Source organism: Dysidea avara, chromosome 1 (assembly GCF_963678975.1).
Source record: "Dysidea avara chromosome 1, odDysAvar1.4, whole genome shotgun sequence".
In the NCBI taxonomy this organism is placed as follows: Eukaryota; Metazoa; Porifera; class Demospongiae; order Dictyoceratida; family Dysideidae; genus Dysidea; species Dysidea avara.
The window spans coordinates 60,623,653-60,643,491 of NC_089272.1; the positions used below are offsets into that span (position 1 = coordinate 60,623,653).

The following is a 19,839-nucleotide window of genomic DNA, read 5'->3' on the forward strand; positions in this document are numbered from 1 at the left end:
ATACTTATTATGTATATCTTGTGTATAACCACTTGGATAATATACACCAGTGTGTATAGCATAAGTGTGCTAATGATACAATTATACACATGGCGTAGACTACATGTGCACATATGGTCATGGAGTATACCTTATCAATGTATACACAATGGAGTATACCTTATCTGAGTTGCATGTAGCAATTAGCAAGTTCAGCTATTTTGCAGCCATAGATATATGTACATTATTTGATGGCTGTGGTCTATAACAATCACTAATCTTAATACTTTGCCACCAACCTGTCCAACTCAATTATTTGAGAAGCCATATGAGCCAACGGGAAATTCTCTTCCTTTACAAATAAGTGATGGGTAAGCATCACGAACGAAATTGTTAGTTTTGTATGATTTAACAATTGTATGAAATATTTACACTGTTTACTATTAATGCTGTTTATATTTTATTTATGAAGCCATGCAACTTAATTTGATAAACCACCCAACTGCTCCAGTACGTCACTACCTTTCTATACTACAATTATTATAAATTCTCTATCACTTGATAAAATAAAATCATACATACTATATACATAATATAATAATCATGCGTACTATGCATATAAACATTCAAGACACTGTCACAATTTCCATGATGATAAGAGGTCCGAACTGCATGATAATCCACCCACGTTCACAAATGGAATTCTATAAATTGAAGCATAAAATGGACTAGACGAAACATGAGAGAGAACTCACTATTTATCCACTCATACTCAATATGGTAGATGCATATGGATGCATTGTAGAAATACTAAAGGCCACAGTATATAAAAATATTGATTGCATGAGTACCTATACTGTAAAAAACAAAACAAACAAGCAAGCAAACACTGCAGTACACCACATGATACCTGTCTCAATGGTAAGACTACATTTCAACAGCTCCTATAAATTCAAACAGCATGAAATGAAATGTAACAGTATAAATAACTAACTTATGAGCATATACCATACTCATTGTGCTCTGTAGTTGCAATGGTACAGTAGATATTACGAAACAAGGCTTGACCATTGCAAACATGTAGCATACAATGCATTTAGAATGCATTTAAAAGCAAACGACGTGATTGCAATAGGCAACCGTAAGTGATCATGAGTATCTTCAACAAGCACTAATAAAAAAAAGCAACAAATACACTGTATTGTAAATCTCAGGAATATGCTTGTATGCGAGTGTGTATGTACATGTGCGTGTATGTGCACGTGTACATGCTCGTGTTGTGCATGTGTGTGTGTGCATGCGCGTGTGCGTGCATGCGTACGTGTATGTATGTGCGCACATGTAACAATTTTTCTTCCCACATCTTGTCACATGTGTATATATTGCGTGTGTGTGTGCATGTGTGTATGTGAGAGTGTCTGTGTGCGTGACACTGTGGGTTGTGCAATGCAAACACGACATACCACTACACACACAAACACACTAGAACAATCAGTCCTAGGAAAAGAACTATGGACAATCTTATCTTCATCACCGACAGCAGCCTGTATGAAACACAATAGAGGTATAGCAGTGTGTATGACACATACCCTATGTGTAAGTATTTACATACGTATCACGAACAGTCGCCCAGTATATCACAAAAGCCTACCCTGTATGCACTGAGTCCACACCTTTACCTCTTAATAATGGTTCAACTTGCAGTTCCTTAAACTTGACCATCCACACTATTACACTAACAATAATGATTTACAAATAAAAGTATCACTTTATAAATCGGTACAATGTTTGCTAGAGAAAAACTCCAAAGAGAGGGTAAAACATGCAAGTATAAGGGGACTTACCATCGTGCACATGCTGGGTGATTGGAGCAATCTGGATCATCCTGCAAAAATGCATGATATGGAACCCAACCTCTGATTGATTTGCCACGTTCTCTCGTTCAGTAGAAGAATGTGTCTTTCACCATCATTTGACTTTGGCCTGCGCCTCTCATACTAATCAACACCACGAAATATGAGTAATACCTCCCATGTTTTGTGTGTGTGTGTGTAGTGTAGTGTATGTGTGTGTGCACTACAAATGGCAGCCCAGCCCTACTACCATAACTATCACCTCCCAGTGAATGACAACTGGGGTGCTTATGCACCACTCAGACACCCAAGTGAATTCCTAATAGTGCACACTTGTATTTATACCCATAAGTAATTTTCCTTTTAAGTACATTACATCCTTCGCTTTGTGAAACATACAAGATCAACTATGTAGCAAAGAGCTTTAGAAAGCTGACAGCTTTACATACAGTGTATGTACTGTGTGTGCACCGATTATTATTTGTTTTAAAAATTCCAGTCGTTTACTTTATTTTGACTCTACATGCTTCACTTGCACAGAGTTACAAATGAGAATAAACGGTTTTGCTCATGTTTGTTTAGTTTATACTCAATACACACGTATATAGCATATAATATACTCACCAGCATTAATGGGTAATTGATAATCTCTCAAGTGACAAGCAGCACGTCTAGGATGGGCGTACTAAGTACTAACTGACCAATCCACTAAAGCACTGGTACTTCATCATTTTGAATATCATAATGTATTCCAACTTATGTACATCAGTGCTTACATATAATCATGGCTCCCACAACACAGCTCTGCATACACACACACACATGTAAATTTTGCAATCTGGGAAAAGATTAAGCACACGTAGTCCACATGCATGTAGCAAACGTTAAGTTCAGTCAAATACTAATCAAGACACTTTTAGTTTTAATCCATGGTCCCATTTGTAGTGTACACTCATGAATATAGAAACTCATCATAATATGTAATATTACAATTGCACATCACTAAAAGTTACACAGCGGACATACAAAATGACACAGTGAAATGACCAACATGACAGAGTGGGACCGTCACACTCAAGCACTTACAACCATCATTAATGAATGCATTTCTGGGGAGGTAGGATTATTAGTGGAGGGCTGTTTAATGGCTGCACCATCACTGTAATGATCCCACTAGCCTTATCTCAACTATAGAGCCTTCTATTATTTTGTATGCCCAATGTATCATAGTACATCACAGTGTGTATGCTTCAGCATAAAGTGTTTGCATATCCATGGTAACGTAATCGACGCCATGTTCTTGTACCAAGCTGGGACTTCTATCAGCTGAATCGGGCCAGAAACTAAGTCAATAAGTGAGTGATTTAGGTGTAAGTGACAGGAATGCTATTTAGAAAAGTTACCAGGTATAGGAGATCCGTCCTAAATGGAACCAGTAAAGGCAGACCACTTAATTGACTTTTGACAATAAATATGTTACATTCGAACTTCATGTGTAAAACCAACCAGAGTTAAGTGGTTTGGTTTTGCTAGCTACTTTTCCAAACTGAGTGGTAAGCTAGAATGCGTTTGGTATGGGACATTGATGGAGCTCTGGCTGAAGTTGAACGTTGCTGTATGGTTCTGTGGTGGTGGATATAATCCTGTACTTCAGATTGTGTTGTTCTAGCCAGTTTGGAGTCGTGAATTGCCTGTAACCTGGCCTAATTGATCAATATACGTTTCCCTTCCCTACAAAACTGCCCTTTTGGAATTCAGTACAGATCTCCTAGGCCTGGTACCTTTTTAAAATATCATTCCTGTTATCTACACCTAAATCACTTACTTATTGACTTAGTTTCTGGCCCAATTCAGCTGATAGAAGTTTCAGCTTGGTACAAGAACATGGCCTTAATTACGTTACCATGGATATGTAAATGCTCTATGGGTATTCTTAACTTCAAGGAACGGCACTACATGGTGGTTGTCATTGGTGCCTCCTTTGCGGCCAATGCTATTCAATTAGCGTCCCCAAAGTCTGGGAACGGCTCAGAAGTAAACAGCTACTGGAGTTGCATCAGACTCTTTTTTCCCCACCCAATACACGGAAAAAACGCGACACTAGTATCCCTGGTAGTCGCGGAATTACATTGATAGGTGCAGAACAACATATCCACTCACCTAGCGAAATGTCATTAACACCACCCTCACACGCCTCCTTTGTGGACAATGTTATTCAATTAACGTCCCCAGATTCTGGGAACGGCTCAGAAGTAAACAGCTACTGGAGTTGCACCAGACTCTTTTCTCCCCACCCAAACACGCGACACTAGTATCCCTGGTAGTCAAGGATTACATTGATAGGTGCATTAACAACATATCCACTCACCTAGCGAAATATCAGTAACACCACCCTCACAAGACTACTGGCTGTTCAGTTGTGACATATTAGGGCAACGAGTTCTTTGATGTCGAGACGCTTAAACTCTAAATAATGATCCCTAAGCAAAGAAGGAAAACATCAATGACACGCACGCTCGAGAGAAACAGACCTGCCTTAACTTCGATGGAAATTCTGTACGAGGCGAGGAAAGACGGGACTGAACCAGGGGCAGACTCCTGGAGACAAAAGTAAACATATACACTTGAATCAATTAACTAAGTGCTCGAATTTATAAACACACTAGCTACTACCGGATGCGGTTAGATCATTCTGGACCATTGGGTGAAGACTCAACAGTTTGAGCAGCAAGTGATTAGAATGTGTGGAGTCTGGTGGTTTATTTCGTCGATGTGTTTCATCGCGCATTGTTCTGGGATGTGGCGGGTAGGGGGGCACCTTTACAGGTGCACTTCCAGAAGTAATTGATTATTTATTAACGTCCTCTTCTGGGATAAAGATAGCCGTTCTTCCGATAGCCATTCTTCCACACAGGTGAACGACTATGTTCAATTCTAGTGGTGTTAATGTTATTGTTTTAGGTGTACGTTAGCTGGTAAGGCTCGTGTAGCTGTGCCTGTCAAGCTGTATTCTCTGTTCACTTGGCTAGAGACAGGGGTCGTGTGTCACTTGCTGTGGTGTGAGTGTACATCAATTTGTACCTGTGCTTGTTGAAGTTGTTTTAATTTAGATTTTGCTTGGAGTACAATAGCAATTATGAGACATTTGAAAGTTGTGTTTGTTCACTTCTTGTCTAAACTTAACTGTCAGCTAGAAATGCTGTCATCAGTTTGGCACATTGCTGATAGGTAAGTAGTTGCACTATGTTCTTGTCAGTTATAATTACTTAATTAAATCATTTTTTCATCCCAGTAATAGTGGAATATGTCAGACATTAAAATGGCTGCTATAGTAGGGGACTCTCATGCGAGCTCTCATGACTTTTGTGTAGGCAACTATCGGAGGAAGATTTTTGAATGGCCATATTTCAGCCAAGAACAAAGATGTCGAGGTATACCCAGCAGGTATGGTTATATATTAACTGAAAGAAGAGGGATCTAATGTTGTTTTGAAAATCAACTGAAAACCGCTAGTTCGTAGTTATTGTAATTCCTTATAATCATACTTGGTAGTTAGTGCTCGATATCTTCATTTTTACCTGAGATATGACCATTCAAAGTCTTCTTCCGATAGTTGTCCATACAAAAGTCATGAAAGTGTCCCTACTATGGCGGCCTATTTATGTTTGTGACGTGATTTGGATAAGGCTCATTACAACCGTAAGGCCTGTACTTTGTAGGTATGTTTAATGTGGAATTACTGACTGTTAAAAAATTAATCTTGTAGGACTGGTTGGTACAATCAGTAGATGTACAGGCATACAGTGTTGATCAAGTCAGTCTTTGATCTAACTGTGTTTGTGTAACCAACAGGTATAGTGGGCTTACATTGTCTATTTAACAATGTGCTATTTCTATTGACATTAGTATTTGTAATTCACTGGGGTTTATAGAGATGTAAACTCCAAAGAAGAACACACACATGTACTGGGGAATATACCAGATTCAATGGTGAGACCACAAGTAAAACAACATTTGAATTAACTGTGAATGACGATAGCTTATTTCAGCAAGTTATTCAAATGTGCAGACTCTGGTAGTTCATTTCATTTATTTCATCGTGCATTGTTCTAGGATGTTGCTAGTCATAGGAACACTTTTACAGGAGCACTTCCACATGTGAGTCTGTCGATTCTTTGATATAGGGGTATACTAAATCTTATTGTTTGCTAGGTGTATGTTTTAAACGGCAGATGATGCATTTCAGATGGCTAGAAATGCTGGCATCACTTTGCCACATTGTGGATAGGTAAGCAGTTGTACTACATGTTCTTGTCAGTTTTAATGTCCAATCATTTTTAATTCCAGGAATAAGTGACAGTGGAACTGCCACTGCTTATTACGACCGTACGGCACATCAATATTTTTGCAGGTATGTATTAATGTTGAATTACTGACTGTTAAGTTTCATCTTGTAGGGTTGGCTAGTAGAATCAATCCCACTGATACTTCATGTTTAGATGTACAGGCACATGATCACAATTGAGTCAGCCTTTCATCTAAATGTGTTTATGTAGTGAACAGGTATAATGGCTTTGCACAGTTGTCTAATTATTATAATTGTGCCTTTTCTAGGAAGAGGAATATGTCCGTACTGTACACCTGGTCAGTGTAATTGTTTTCAGTGGTGATATAGCAAGAGAGCATGCGAATCATTGTCAAGTGATCTCTTTCATTGTTTGATGATGAGACCTATATAGAGGAAGGAAGAACAACGTAGCTGTAGCTATCCAAGAAATGTGAACACTGTACTGAACACATGCAACAATGTTTATTTAATGTTGTATAAAATATTTTAATTAAATTTTTAAAAACCTCTAATCTTATAATAGCAGAAATATGCATCAGTTATACTCAGCTGTTACACCACAATTATACAATGGCCTGTATATCTAAGTATGTATATCTTATATATACACACATTATACTTATGTAAACAGAGGTTATACATATGGTTAACCAGTAGTGTATGAGTCAATTATACTCATAATTATACATAGTATTGTAAATGGTATCTATACACAGGTGCAACCATGGTGTATAACAGATGTGCCACACATGTGTACTCTTAGCGTATATCATAATCATACATCAGTTATACACCTAAGTATTTCAAACTTTTTGCATGGTGATAGTTATCTCGTTACAGCCAAAGCTTGTCATTTGAAATGCACTATTATACTTACGTATGCTAGCTAGAAAATGTTTACCTGCTGTGTTTGTACCTTCATACAGGTGTCTCAAGAATGACTGGGGCTGTGGAAATGCCTCTAACTGGACATTACCCTTCAAGCAACAAAGGGATTCGGTCTCCTGGGGAAATTTTAATGCGCCGCAGTGTGTGCATTCTACACTAAGTGTACCTACATCTGTAGTGTTGAAGAAGTTGTGTGGCTGATAGTTAAGCCCCCTAAAGCTTGGGTGTGTGCTTGCACGTACCTGTTGTCTGCGTGCTGTGTTAGCCTGCTGCTCCAGAGCTCTGTAGAGTGGATCAGCTCGAGCTTGTTGATGGGAAGCTGTATCTTGTTGTTGCTCCTCCCTCCTTGTTACTGGGTCTTCACGCGCAAGTCGACGGGCAGCTGTATCGCGCTGCTGTTCTTCTCTGGTGGCCGGGTCCGCACGCGCAAGTCGACGGGCAGCTGCATCGTGGATCCGTTCCTGTGATCTTCTTTCTTCGTCCTGGCGGGCCACACGATGGGCTTCTGCGTCACGTTGTCTTCGTCTCTGTTGTGAGTCCAGTTCACACCTAGCACTGGATGAGGTGGTAGCTCCAGTTGAAGCCTCCTGGCGGCGCAGTATTTGTCGTTATGCTTCTTCCCGTCTCTTCTCTGGATCCAATCTTTGGTTCTGCTTGCGTCTCTTTGCTTGAAACGCACAAAAAGTAGACGATCGTTTTCGCTTAGGCGGCATGCTCGGGCATGCTTACACAGCACATCAAATGAATTTGAATTAGAAATATCACGTGTGTACAGTTGGCAAAAACACATGCAGTACAGTGCGAAAAAAGGTGTACTGAAAAGGTGCCCAAAACGAAAAAAAAAATTAACACCAGCTGGACTCGAACCCACAACCTCGCGCACGTAAGACAGGCACCTAAACCATTAACCTATCTACTTCACCACATTGTTACAGCAATATTTTTGTCTTATAAAGACTTGTACAAATGGACTGAGATAGGTGTTTACTTGCGGTTTGCATGCGGTTTATAGAAAGAATTCAAGCGAATTTTAGTCTACACACCTGCCTTCAATGGCCCCTAGACGACTAACGATAGCTCGCACGAACTTTTCGAAAGCGTCATTGTTGAGCTCAATAATCAGCGCTTCCGTGACGCCAAAGACGCTTCCAAACGCGCAGCGGTTCGAGAGTACAATGCGTGACATCAAATGGAATGCAGACAGACAGACAGACGGCTTTTCACTCTTATAATATAGATTATTAAATTCGCTTGAAACCAAAGCAAACCAAAGTCAAACTAGCTGTGAAATAGTCACCCAGCACCTTCGTGTGTACTAAGCGCCTCTAAAATAATTATTATGTTGCTGTTGTTTAAGACATTCAGAGCCTTTAAGACTTCACAACCATCTGCAAAGGCAAATGGCAAAAATCAACAGTGAGACACTACTAACAGGTGATTATTTGCTGCTTTAAAAAATGTAGCAACTAACAAGAGAATCTGGCTCTTCCCAGCCACCTACAACTTAGCCTGTTTGTGCCCCTCCCATTGCCAACTCCTGGATCCGCCCCTGTTGAAGGCATCAGTTATTCTCAGTCATTCAGCAAAAAATTCAGTTAGATTAAATAAATATCAAATACAGTGATCAGTGATCAAAAATATTAAAACCAGTTGATAGATAAACTCAGTGATCAGAAACTTATTGGAAGAGTTTGGGATCACTCTGTAGGATTTTGGGCTTAATTGTACCAATGCTGCCAAAATGTTATGAAGGGAAAATGAGGCTGGTTTCAGGATCATATTTGCCAAACCTTTATTATCACTCTACAGCATAGTATACACTACCATACTGTATGATATCAATGATATGTATCAACTTCCTTTGTAGAAAATGCTTACCGTTGTGTTCCTGCTGATTCTATTTCAATTGATCTCAGAAAGATCTGTAAGTGCTAGAGAGATCACTGTTAACACAAGTGGAAATGATACTGAAGATTGTTTGGAAGGAGATTATCCTTGTTCTTCACTTGGTTATGTACTAAACCATTTACAGAGTAATGATTGTGTCAACATAACATCCAACTCAGTCCCATTAACTACAATAGTAGAGTTATACAACCTTAATGCTATTACCATAAGAGGACAGGGTAACACCATTGTAATGTGTAACAATACTGGTGGAGTATCCTGTAATAACTGTAGTAATGTTGTTATTGAAAGGATCACATGGGATGGGTGTGGTGATACTCAGAAACACAATGTCACTATTTCATACATTCCAGGAGGACTCCAGTTTAGTAGAGTATCTAATTTGAATGTAACCAACTGTACTTTTCAGTACTCTAAGATTCGTGCAATGTCACTACTAAACATATCAGGCTTTGTTGAAATTAATAGAGTGAAATTTCAACACAACGCAAATCATGATGCTATTATTTGTGCATATGCCCAAACTGGTTATGTACACTGCAGCTCACGTGATTTCATTTCAACAGGTGGGTTGTACATCAATGAGGCTGATGATAACACGAGCATAAACATTTCTTATAGCATGTTTAACAGTAATGGACATTTTGGAGAAATACGTGAGGAGAGATTTGTGGCATTACCCAATGACCCAGAATACAGTGAAATAGCTAACGGTGCTGGTTTGAAAGTGTCAGTGAGCAATACCACTAGACTGGTGACTGTTCACATTGAGTTCACAACTTTTCGGTCTAATCGTGGTCGTGGTGGTGGTGCTGTTAACATTTGCAACTTGCGTAATGTTAATCTGAGATATGTTGAATTCATGAACAATAGTTTAATTGTGTCCTACATCAGTGGCTCTGCTCTCTTTGTATGGTTTAAGAATGGAGGAAACGTATCATTGCCTGTTCGTATATCAATACACTCTTGCATTTTTGAAGATAACAACAGTGGTAGGACTGTTGTAAGCTTTTTTGTTTACAGAGCATCTCTAAGTATGCAAATAGCAAACAGTACATTAGCACATAATAAGGACTATGGAATTGGACTTGTTGAATTGCAAATGGACAAGGAATCCCATAACGGCATGGCTGCGATCATTGATTCCAATTTTACCAACAATAATGGAAATGCCTTGGTGTACCTGCGGCTCTATGGCAATAATAATAGTATATCAATGGTCGACATACAAGCACATGACAACATTGGTTTTTCACAACGATGTAAAGATTGTCGAGGAGGGTTTTTTGTTTTGGATCTTACTACTGGTAACTGCACCATTACCATTTCCAGGCTACATCTCTATTTAAATCAATATTTGGGTGTTGGAGGAGGGCTGTATATCAGTGGACTGTTAAAGGAAGACTTTAAATGCTTCATAGACGATTCTGTGTTTTCGTACAATGTTGGCAGAGGGCTTGGAACAGTTATTTACAATTCCTTGAGCGATAATTCATACCTCTTCACAATATCTCACTGTACATTTAAGGGCAATAGTGGTGGAGAGAGTATCGTGCATATTGAAACATTAGCAAGTAGAGAAGATACTACATCAGTGTTGTTGATAGACTCTTCAGAGTTTTGTGATAACATGGGTACAGCAGTTTATATCTCAAATGTTGTGTTACTTGGAAATGGAAAATTGTTATTTCAAAACAACCACGCTAACAATGGAGGAGCTCTATTTTTACGTAACTCGTACATTGTACTACATTTCTCTCCAATTTTAAGAGTATCTTCTAGAACATATCCTGCAATTGTTTATCACTTCTCTCCATTTTATGTATCTTTTGAAAGAAATCTTGCTTATCAGCGTGGTGGTGCTATTCACATTGACTTAGGTTCAACTCAGTGCCATTGGTTGCAAAATATTCACAGTTTATGTACTAAGCAAATAAGAGATTTGGTTACTAAATACTTTCCAAATGAACATGAGGATAATTCTGAATCTGTTTATCACATTCATTTTGAGTACAATATTGCCTTAATAACTGGTAATACAATATTTATCAATGTCAACTCGGACTTGTTGGATAACTCTGTCAACTTGAAGCGGTTGTTCCATATTCCAAAGAATTTTACTGTAATTCGTCACACTAAACACTCACCAGTTATAGCTACTCAACCACAAAGGCTACAGTTGAGAGGTCCAGGTAAATGTGACGAGTGGTACGTTTGCAGTATTCCTGATATCATGCTTGGCCAAGCAATTGACATACCAGCATCTCTCTTGGGCTACAACAATGCAACTGCTGAGATTGCAGAATTTATAGTCTCATGTGTAAATGATTGTGATGGTTATAGCATTAAAGGTAACACTGTCATTTCATTAAGAAATAAATTCACTGGCATGAGCATTACTGGAAGAGAAGTACTTCATAGAACAACAATGTCAATAGAACTTTTGGGAATTGGTCTAGAATTAAACACTACCATACACATCGGGTTAGTTCCCTGCCGTGTTGGATACAAATATAACAGTAATAAATCTCATTGTGAGTGCTATACAACTAAAGGAGTTATTTCATGCACACGTAAACAAACCACAATCAAACGAAACTTCTGGTTTGGTGTAGTAAACAACATTACTACTGTATCGATTTGTCCTAGTGGCTATTGTAATTACAGCCGTGCAGAAGTCGGTCAAGGTGAATTTCTGCTTTCTTCAGTTCAAGATGACCAGTGTGGACCCCACAGAACAGGACCAGCTTGTGGGAATTGTAATAGTGGATATACCTTGTCTCTTGATTCTGTTGACTGTATCAACACTGAAGTGTGTAAAGCTGGATTTGTGATTTTAATAATTGGAAGCACTATAGTCTATTGGATGTTGGTAGTATGTGTTTCATTTCTACTAATGTTACTTATGTACCGTATAAAATGCAACATTGGATATTTGTATGGGTTTATTTACTTTTACAGTGTATCAGATATCTTGATGGGACAGGTCCTAAGTATTTCTAAAGGTGCTAGTTTTTTGGCTCCTATATTAGGAACTATTTTCAAGTTATATCCAGGATTTCTCTACAAAGTATGCTTTGTACAGGGAATGAGTAGAATTGACCAATATGTGATCCATTACATTCATCCCACGGCTGTTATTCTTTTATTGCATTTGCTTAGTAAATTTGCAAAGTGCACTGGTCGATGTGAAAGGTTCTCAAGAAGGTTTACAATCTTTATCAGTAAAGCAGCCATTCCTACCATATGCCTTGTGCTAACACTAGCATATGTGTCCATAGATGATGCTTCATTACAATTACTTCGACCCATAAAGTTCACTGGTGTGAATGGCGTATTTACCTATCTCTCTCCAGGAATAAAGTACTTTACAGATCGCCACATTCCATATTTCATCTTAGCCGTGTTGTACGAGTTAGTGATAGTAGTTGGTCTACCTCTTTTGCTACTTTTAGAACCGTTTGTGAATCACAAAATCAACTTTACAGGGATAGATTTGTACTGTGTAAAATTAAATTTAAAACCACTACTGGATCAATTTCAGGGGTGTTACAAGGACAAGTATCGTTGGTTTGCAGGTGTCTACCTGTTCAGTCGACAGGCTATACTAGTAATAGTTGTGATCAATTTCTCTGACTACTATACTGAACTATATTTGCTGATGACTGCTAGTGTAATTGTTGCCTTGTTACATCATTTAGTGCAACCATACAGAAGTGATCTCCTCAACAAATATGATACCATAATTCTTCACGTATTGATACTAGTTGTGTCATTACAAATGGTTGCTTTCTCAAGTGGGTTCACTTCTGATCACATTACTGGAATAGCATATGGATTGCTCATGCTACCTTTGATTGTATCCATTATATTCTTATTCTGGCATTTGAAATTTTATAAGAATAGAATGCGGAATTTGACTTCTAAAGGAGTTAGCAGTGCAGAAAACAGCAATTCAAAGTAAGTGTACTTATTGTTGTAGAACATTCTTGGGGCTACGCAAAGATTATAGCCATGCACTTTTTACATTTTCACATTAATTGTTAGTAGTGTCCCTATTTAAGTTCAGATGCAATCTGTTACTATAACATATCAGAATCTTTACAATATGAATTATCAAAATATAGTAAATTTCTATCAGTGAACCTCTAAGTTATATACATACTTTTGCTTGTCCACAAAAACTAATTGTGCATACACCTATAATATTATCTTGTGCAACTTTTAAAGTTTGCTGCGTATAGTGACCACTAAAACAATACTGTAGCCATATTGTGTATCTTGTGCTGTAAAGCTTTTCTGACTGCACGTTATACTATATAGGACATAGGTATCATGAAGGGTTGGACTTTTCTGGCCAAAAGTATTGCCGTTTAATCATTCCTTCATAACTGCTTGGCAGTATTGGTTAGATATAATCAAGCCCAAATATGCCTGCGGAGTGATCCAAACCCTTTAAACTTCTGTGTAGTTAAAGAAATTGTTTAAATACATAACTGAATTTTCCTCTAACTAACTGACTGATGTCTTTACTACGGTTATGGCTATGTCTTTGATTTCTTCACTGTTTGATGTTGCTTCGATTTGGACTGAGACATGCCCTTTTCAGTTTTCATCAAACCACAGCACTACAGTGCTTGTATCATGGATTTACCTTGTGTCATATTTCTTTCTCCACTACCTTATAGGTGTTGATTTGTGGTAACGCATGATGGCTCTGTAGTTTTTTTAGTGACTGAATTGATTGAAGAGGTGTTTCTTGTACTGTTTGTTCTTCATTTGTAATGGACCTTATCCGTAGTTACGTCATAATTGACAAAATGGCGCAAAGAGTGGGGGTACTTCATAGCGATTCATCAAAACAGACTTTATTTACGACTTTGTGGACACGGAGCCATCAGATAATGAAGGTAAAAGACTAGTTAGCATGAATTGGTGGTGCAAAATAATTCACCAGGCGAAAGGAGACCTAAATTTTGCTATCAATATAAAACCACGCTAATTCGTCTTCTAAATAAATATGTATGCCTCACCTAGCCCCTCACTGCACAGCATAAACGTTATCATAGCGAAACGTCGTCTCTCCCAATGGCTCACTGTACAAAGTACCCCTACTCTGTCAGCCATTTTTATGTTGTGACGTAATTACGGATAAGGTCCATGGGTAGAACATAACTGAAAACAAAGCGGAATGGCCACTTCACTTCTCAGTAGTCGGTGTGCACATTAACTCACTCATCTGATTTTTATACTATCTATGTCTGGCAGGCACCATTCTTTCCTTTGATGTGGTTGCTAGTCATATAAATTATGTTACAAAAAAGTAAAATAAAAGAGTACAGAAAATTAGAGTATATAGGGATCATAGAAATAGAAAGTAATGAAACAAAGGAGGTCATCTACACCTGCAGTTATGCTAGTGGACATTATCCTTATACTTCAGTCATGTGGGTATATACCGTGACCAAGAAGGAATAAATTAAATGTCCACTAGTATAGCTGCATGTGTACTATATAGATGACCTCCATTGTTTCCTTGCTTTTTGTTTCTATGATCCCTACTCAAATTGTAAAATTTCTAACTTTTCCATACACTTCCCATAATATAACAAGTACACGAAAAAATTTGGAATTTTCAACTAGAATAGGGACCATAGCACATCAATAAAAACTACTGAAATTGAGCACAGTAGGGATATAACACTTCTTATTGTTTTACTGTGATTTAATATCATGGACTACTCCAACTTGTTTCAGTACTTTTTATCGATGTGCTATGGTCCCTACTTTTTTTTGTAAATAATTTTATTATGACTGGTGAACCCACGCATACCACATCTGAAATGGTGCTGCGCACCCCAGTTTTATCAATTATTGTCTGAAAAGTGAAGTATCCATTATGCTTCATTGTCAGCTATGTTCAACCCATTACACAGCATTTCGAATCAAGAACTATTCGAAAAGCATCTCTACAATACGTGCATACCAAAAGAAAGAAATAGTGCCGTACGCCCCAATTATATTACTTACGTCTGAAAAGTGAAGTATCCATTACGCTTCGCTGTCGGCTATGTTCAACCCGTTACACAGCAGTACGAATCAAGAACTATTTGAAAAGCACCTCTGCAATCATAATAACCACTATGAAAAATACGAACGATTTCCGTTTTGAAGGGAAGCCATCACGTGCCATCGCCAAATCGACACCTTTCGCTGTCAGCAAAGATGAATGGCACACAAAGGAGGAGACTGGTAAGTCCATGAAGAACGCATTGTACGTGCTGCGGTATGCCAAAAGGCACCTGTTGAGCCGAAACGACGTCAAACAGTGAAAAAATCAAGCCCATAGCCTTAGCCGTTATTGAGTTACGCTTATCTGAAAGCATCAGTCAGTCAGTCAGTAGAAAATTCCATTGAATAAAAATTTAAATCCTGTATCAACTTGTTGAAAGTGTTTCGGGTCGATCTGAAAGCTTGTTTGGGCTTAGTTTTACCTAACCAATAGTGCCTTATGGTCGTCTGGGAAAATTGAGGCTGGTTTTTTGGTGATATTATTTTGTGGGCCACGCCTACTCCTTTGTGGTCCCTACTATACAGTTACTATCGTACTGTATGATACAAGTAATACAAATTTATATAGTGTATACATTGGTATATTGTTTTACATGTGTAGCCATGACATGAACCGGAATATGAGTGACTACCAAGAACCTCTTCTGAATTATATGTCTGAGGATGATGTGTAGTTAGTTATAATATGCTGTACATGCTTACATTGACTCTAGCTGTAATAGTATTAATTAATAGGTTGTTGATATTTTACTGTATCAATGTTAGTTTACTATGATGAATAAATTAAAGTTTGCAGGTATATATATATAATAATTATTATGTACTAATAGTCTAGAGAGCCTTAAAAGCTCCACAGTTTACAGGAGTATCTTAACACAGTCAAGTAGGCCGGTCACTATACACAATACAATGGACACTCGGTTATCCAAACTGCAATGGTCTCAGGCAATGGTAAAAGTAATCAGACAAGTGAGATGTTCAGAAACTGAAGCCTGTATATTAAATATTTATTATACAGAGGTCTGTTCAAACACTCTAATAGAACATACACCTGTTCTCGAAATACTCTAATAGAACAGTCATTTCCAATTTGTAAGGATAAATGAGGGTCAGATAACTGAGTGTCTACTGATATAATTGCAATCATTCAACAGAAATTTTCACCAAGTACTGTACAGTAATAGCATGATTGTTTATTGTTCCACTTTTACCACCTTCTCTGGTAATAACTACTACTAAAAGTTCTGCATACAAGCAGTCTTTGTCTTGTACTTGTATATGCTCAGTCTTTGATTTTCAGATGGATTGAAATGGTTAGCAGTATAGTGTATGCCATATAGCCCACATCTGGGTGTCTGCATTTATCTAAGCTTCAGTTATGTCAAAGAGTGAACATGTGTTCTCTCTAATGTGTTGTATTGTTCTACCTGTGAACAACTTGTATACTTCCTTCCCCGATATACTAATGTATTACTGGCTTATACCAAGCAAAGCACTATAAATGTTTCCAAATGTTTCAAGAACAGTACTGCTACACATTGTTAATGAATTTGCTTTACTTAAAGGAATATAAACAGATTAATAGTAGGAGTATATATTCATGTTGAGCATGCTCATGATTTCTGTGTATGGAAGACACTGTAATGGCCTTCAGTGTTTGTTTCAATAACAACTTCTGCTTGATGATTCAGCCCACTGCTGGTCTTCCACTTATAATTTGTCAGCTACACTCCAATCTCTGTTCTTAGAAAATGGTGTGTGAGCAAAGAAATTTATTGTTTACTAAGAGACTCAATCAGAAGTCCCTAAGGAGGAACTGGAGACAGTGAAAATGAGAGTCAGAAACATGACAGAAATGGTCAAATCTTCATAGATGTATCTACAGTATATATATTGTAGTATGGTGCATGCATGGGCAGATCGAAGGCTGCCGCCAGTAAATAAGTTTAAAATAATTGTATCATCAAGACAGTAATAGTAGTGAATAAAATCGTTCCTTGTGTACAGCAGTAGCTAAAATTAGCCTTCCTTTCTTGTTCCTTCCATGTTACCAATGGACGCCTTTGATATGCACACACCCCATTACCACATATCAGTTAGAACACACCCATTTGGTTTCTATCTGATTTGTAAATAACTCCACCCTTGGGCCTATCATGTTAACAAAACCTCATGAGTGTGTTGCAACTATAATGTGAAACCCTTGCTTAGTGAAATACCATCTTGTTGAAAGATCAGCTCTAAGAACCACATTGTAATAAACATAATTATTGTTTTAATGACTAATAAAACCACCTCCTACAGTTGTCACCTTGTATAGTTGGTTACCTTGCAAAGTGACAATGATGTGGTGGTCAGATTTTAATATTAGTATCTGTGCTGCAACCCCTTTACATTGTAAACTACTGTAGAACTTATTTGTATTTGTAACAGACCAACAGTAGTCTTTGATCCACCTATGCATCGTGGTACTTGTGTTTTATAATTTCACATTGTGTAGCACAGAAAATAAGGAAATAACCTACTATACAATTATAACCAAGACATGCATTGAATTGAGGCATTGTATATAGTTTATTACAATAGTCAATGCAGTGCTACTTGTTCAGACACAAAGTCAGCACTCTTTTGGACATCACTGGTGAGAAGGGGCCCACCATGTCCAGTTTAGAGAACGACACCAATCAGGGGCGTACGCAGGAATTTTGAAAAAAGGGTTTCCATTACAGCTAAGTGACTGTTATATTAGAGTAGTTTATATTACTTGACTGCTCTATTAGAGTATCTCGATCTTTTCACCATTCCGAACAATGCTATCAGTGCATTTTAAATTTATTTTAAATTTTTATTATTTTTAAGTGTTGCTATCATGTTAGAAACTAAAATAAAAGTGTCCTGTTCGATGATAGATTCCAAATTCTGGAAACCTGAAGCTTCAATTTCTTAACATTTCAAGTAGTGTGTATATAAAATCCAAAGGGGTTTCCTGAAACCCCTGGAAACCCCCCTCGGTACACCCCTGCCAATGGTGTATGGGTCATAAACATAGTGTTGATGCAAAGGATCTAGAGGATATTGCAAAGTATGCTTAAGGCTGTAGAGCAGTTTCTATGAAAATAATTGAGGGGTATATCTGGAGTGGAATTAGAGAGGGTCTATAGGGAAAATTAAATCACAAAGAATTAGCGGGTGAAGTTGAAATACACATTATTAAAATAAGAATACTGTGGCTGTTCATTTGATGACTGCTTTATTAGGATACGCATCTTTATATTATTTTGTAGCAAGTCGCTGTTGAAGTTCATCCAAATGTAATATTTTGTGACCGTGGTACTTTATTTCCTGTAGTGAAACTGATTATTTTTTTATAATGGTTTAGCAATGCACTCTCTTTTATGGCAACATATAATTTTATGCACTTCTTTGTGATGAAAGTGTTTAGTGTTGAAAAGAAATACTTTTATTTAGTTTCCTCACATGATAAGATGACATTAGTCCCCTCACTGCAGGATTTGTTGAGGTGCTTCTGTATGATAACAAGATAGTACCACTGAAAGTATCAATTCATTGCATACCCCATACATATAGCCATGACAGAAGCGGATCTATGTATATAAGATTTCCCAAAGGAGGGTGTTAAGCTAGGGGCATCTATAGTGGGGGCTAAAAATGTGGCATCTGGTTGATATAGACACTCAGTATGAGGGGTACGTCTTTTTTTTTTAATTTTGCAAATTTAGCTTTCTGAGGTGGAATTTGACAATACTGAACTATTGAATAAACATTGTGAGCCACTTTATCTAAGTTAAATCATTATTAAATTTTTATATTAACTTTCATGTAAGGGGAACAGAATAAAGCTGCAGTATGGTTTGAGTTCTAATTTGAATTTCAAGGGTTTTGTGAGTTGGTTTTTAGTTTACTGATGGTGTTCTTTAGTTTACTGATGGTGTTTTTTAGTTTACTGATGGTGTTCTTTAGTTTACTGATGGTGATCTAATAGTTGACTGTTCCATTAGAGCATTTCTATGTTCAGCAACTTTTATAGCAGATTTCCCCTCTTGTTGATTCCTAAATTCCTAGAAGAGATTAGTTCTTCTCTTCTCACTCTTTCCATGTTTTCATTGCCCAAGCATGTTTGCTTGTGATGGTGATGCTTGTTTTGCCAACCTATTGATATACATAGTTAGAAGCACAATTGTAAGTGTATTTCCAGATCATTGAGCTACTATACAGTGTATGAATCTATTATACAGAGACTCGAGATGCATGAAATGAAAGTAGGAGCACTTTGCTATTGCTTGTTTCCTTATGTTATCTTAAAAAGTTGTGTGATTGTCACATTTAAGAATTATCTACAATACTTACTATTGACCAACTAAAATTATCACAATAGTGCATAAGGAACTCATGCTCATTTATCTATGTTCCAAAGCAATTAATGTATGCCAATGATGTTCAGCAACACTTAAAACAGAAATCACCAATGCCTTTTAGTGTTGCACCGATATGCATTCTTCACATTTCCCTATAATTTAGCATAATTTTAAGGCATAAATCTATTAGTTAGGTGGCTTAGCAAAAAAATGTGGACACAACTGACAAAAGCACCAATTTTTTTCTGTGAGTTCCTTACCACATTAGATTAAACTTTTTTGATAGGATCCACCTCAGGCATGCATGCTGGAAAGCCATCCAAGGCTCAGAAATATGCCTTTTTGCAATTTTGGCATTTTAAATAGTAATTTGAAACTTTAAAATAACCTAGAGTATTTCAAGTGACACTAAATT

At 37.5% G+C, this 19,839-nt stretch overlaps 1 protein-coding gene and 2 long non-coding RNA genes across 14 annotated transcripts; 2 read left to right on the top strand and 1 right to left on the bottom strand.

The window, feature by feature from the left end:
* Positions 1-519: 519 nt before the first annotated feature.
* LOC136239275 (uncharacterized) lies at positions 520-4,487 on the bottom strand. Of its 9 annotated transcripts, XR_010693410.1 has the most exons (10): positions 4,364-4,487; positions 4,201-4,312; positions 3,993-4,149; positions 2,457-2,636; positions 1,824-1,976; positions 1,659-1,714; positions 1,463-1,523; positions 974-1,150; positions 735-923; positions 520-683 (listed from the first exon to the last, which is right to left on the bottom strand). It is a non-coding gene; the product is annotated as an uncharacterized lncRNA (long non-coding RNA). The 9 variants fall into 9 exon arrangements; XR_010693406.1 differs by having other exon boundaries at positions 974-1,523; XR_010693405.1 differs by having other exon boundaries at positions 1,659-1,976.
* Positions 4,282-6,692, top strand: LOC136239263 (uncharacterized). Of its 4 annotated transcripts, none has more exons than XR_010693399.1 (12): positions 4,282-4,442; positions 4,499-4,746; positions 4,794-4,891; positions 4,943-5,060; positions 5,125-5,551; positions 5,599-5,684; positions 5,739-5,822; positions 5,882-5,990; positions 6,045-6,120; positions 6,180-6,243; positions 6,290-6,395; positions 6,447-6,692. It is a non-coding gene; the product is annotated as an uncharacterized lncRNA (long non-coding RNA). The 4 variants fall into 4 exon arrangements; XR_010693397.1 differs by having other exon boundaries at positions 4,285-4,442; positions 5,946-5,990; XR_010693390.1 differs by having other exon boundaries at positions 4,286-4,442; positions 5,872-5,990.
* Positions 6,693-8,938: 2,246 nt separating this feature from the next.
* On the top strand, positions 8,939-15,837 carry LOC136248146 (uncharacterized). The gene is made up of 2 exons (XM_066039962.1): positions 8,939-12,936; positions 15,650-15,837. Exons 1-2 carry the CDS (start codon positions 8,939-8,941, stop codon positions 15,720-15,722), a joined length of 4,071 nt encoding a protein of 1,356 aa, XP_065896034.1. The 3' UTR covers positions 15,723-15,837.
* Positions 15,838-19,839: the final 4,002 nt, after the last annotated feature.

Excerpts from the sequence above, each read along its gene's own strand:
- LOC136248146 (XM_066039962.1), top strand. The coding sequence starts at position 8,939 with ATGCTTACCGTTGTGTTCCTGCTGATTCTATTTCAATTGATCTCAGAA. Across the intron at positions 12,937-15,649 it reads GCAGAAAACAGCAATTCAAA|CCATGACATGAACCGGAATA; the intron begins GTAAGTGTACTT and ends TTACATGTGTAG.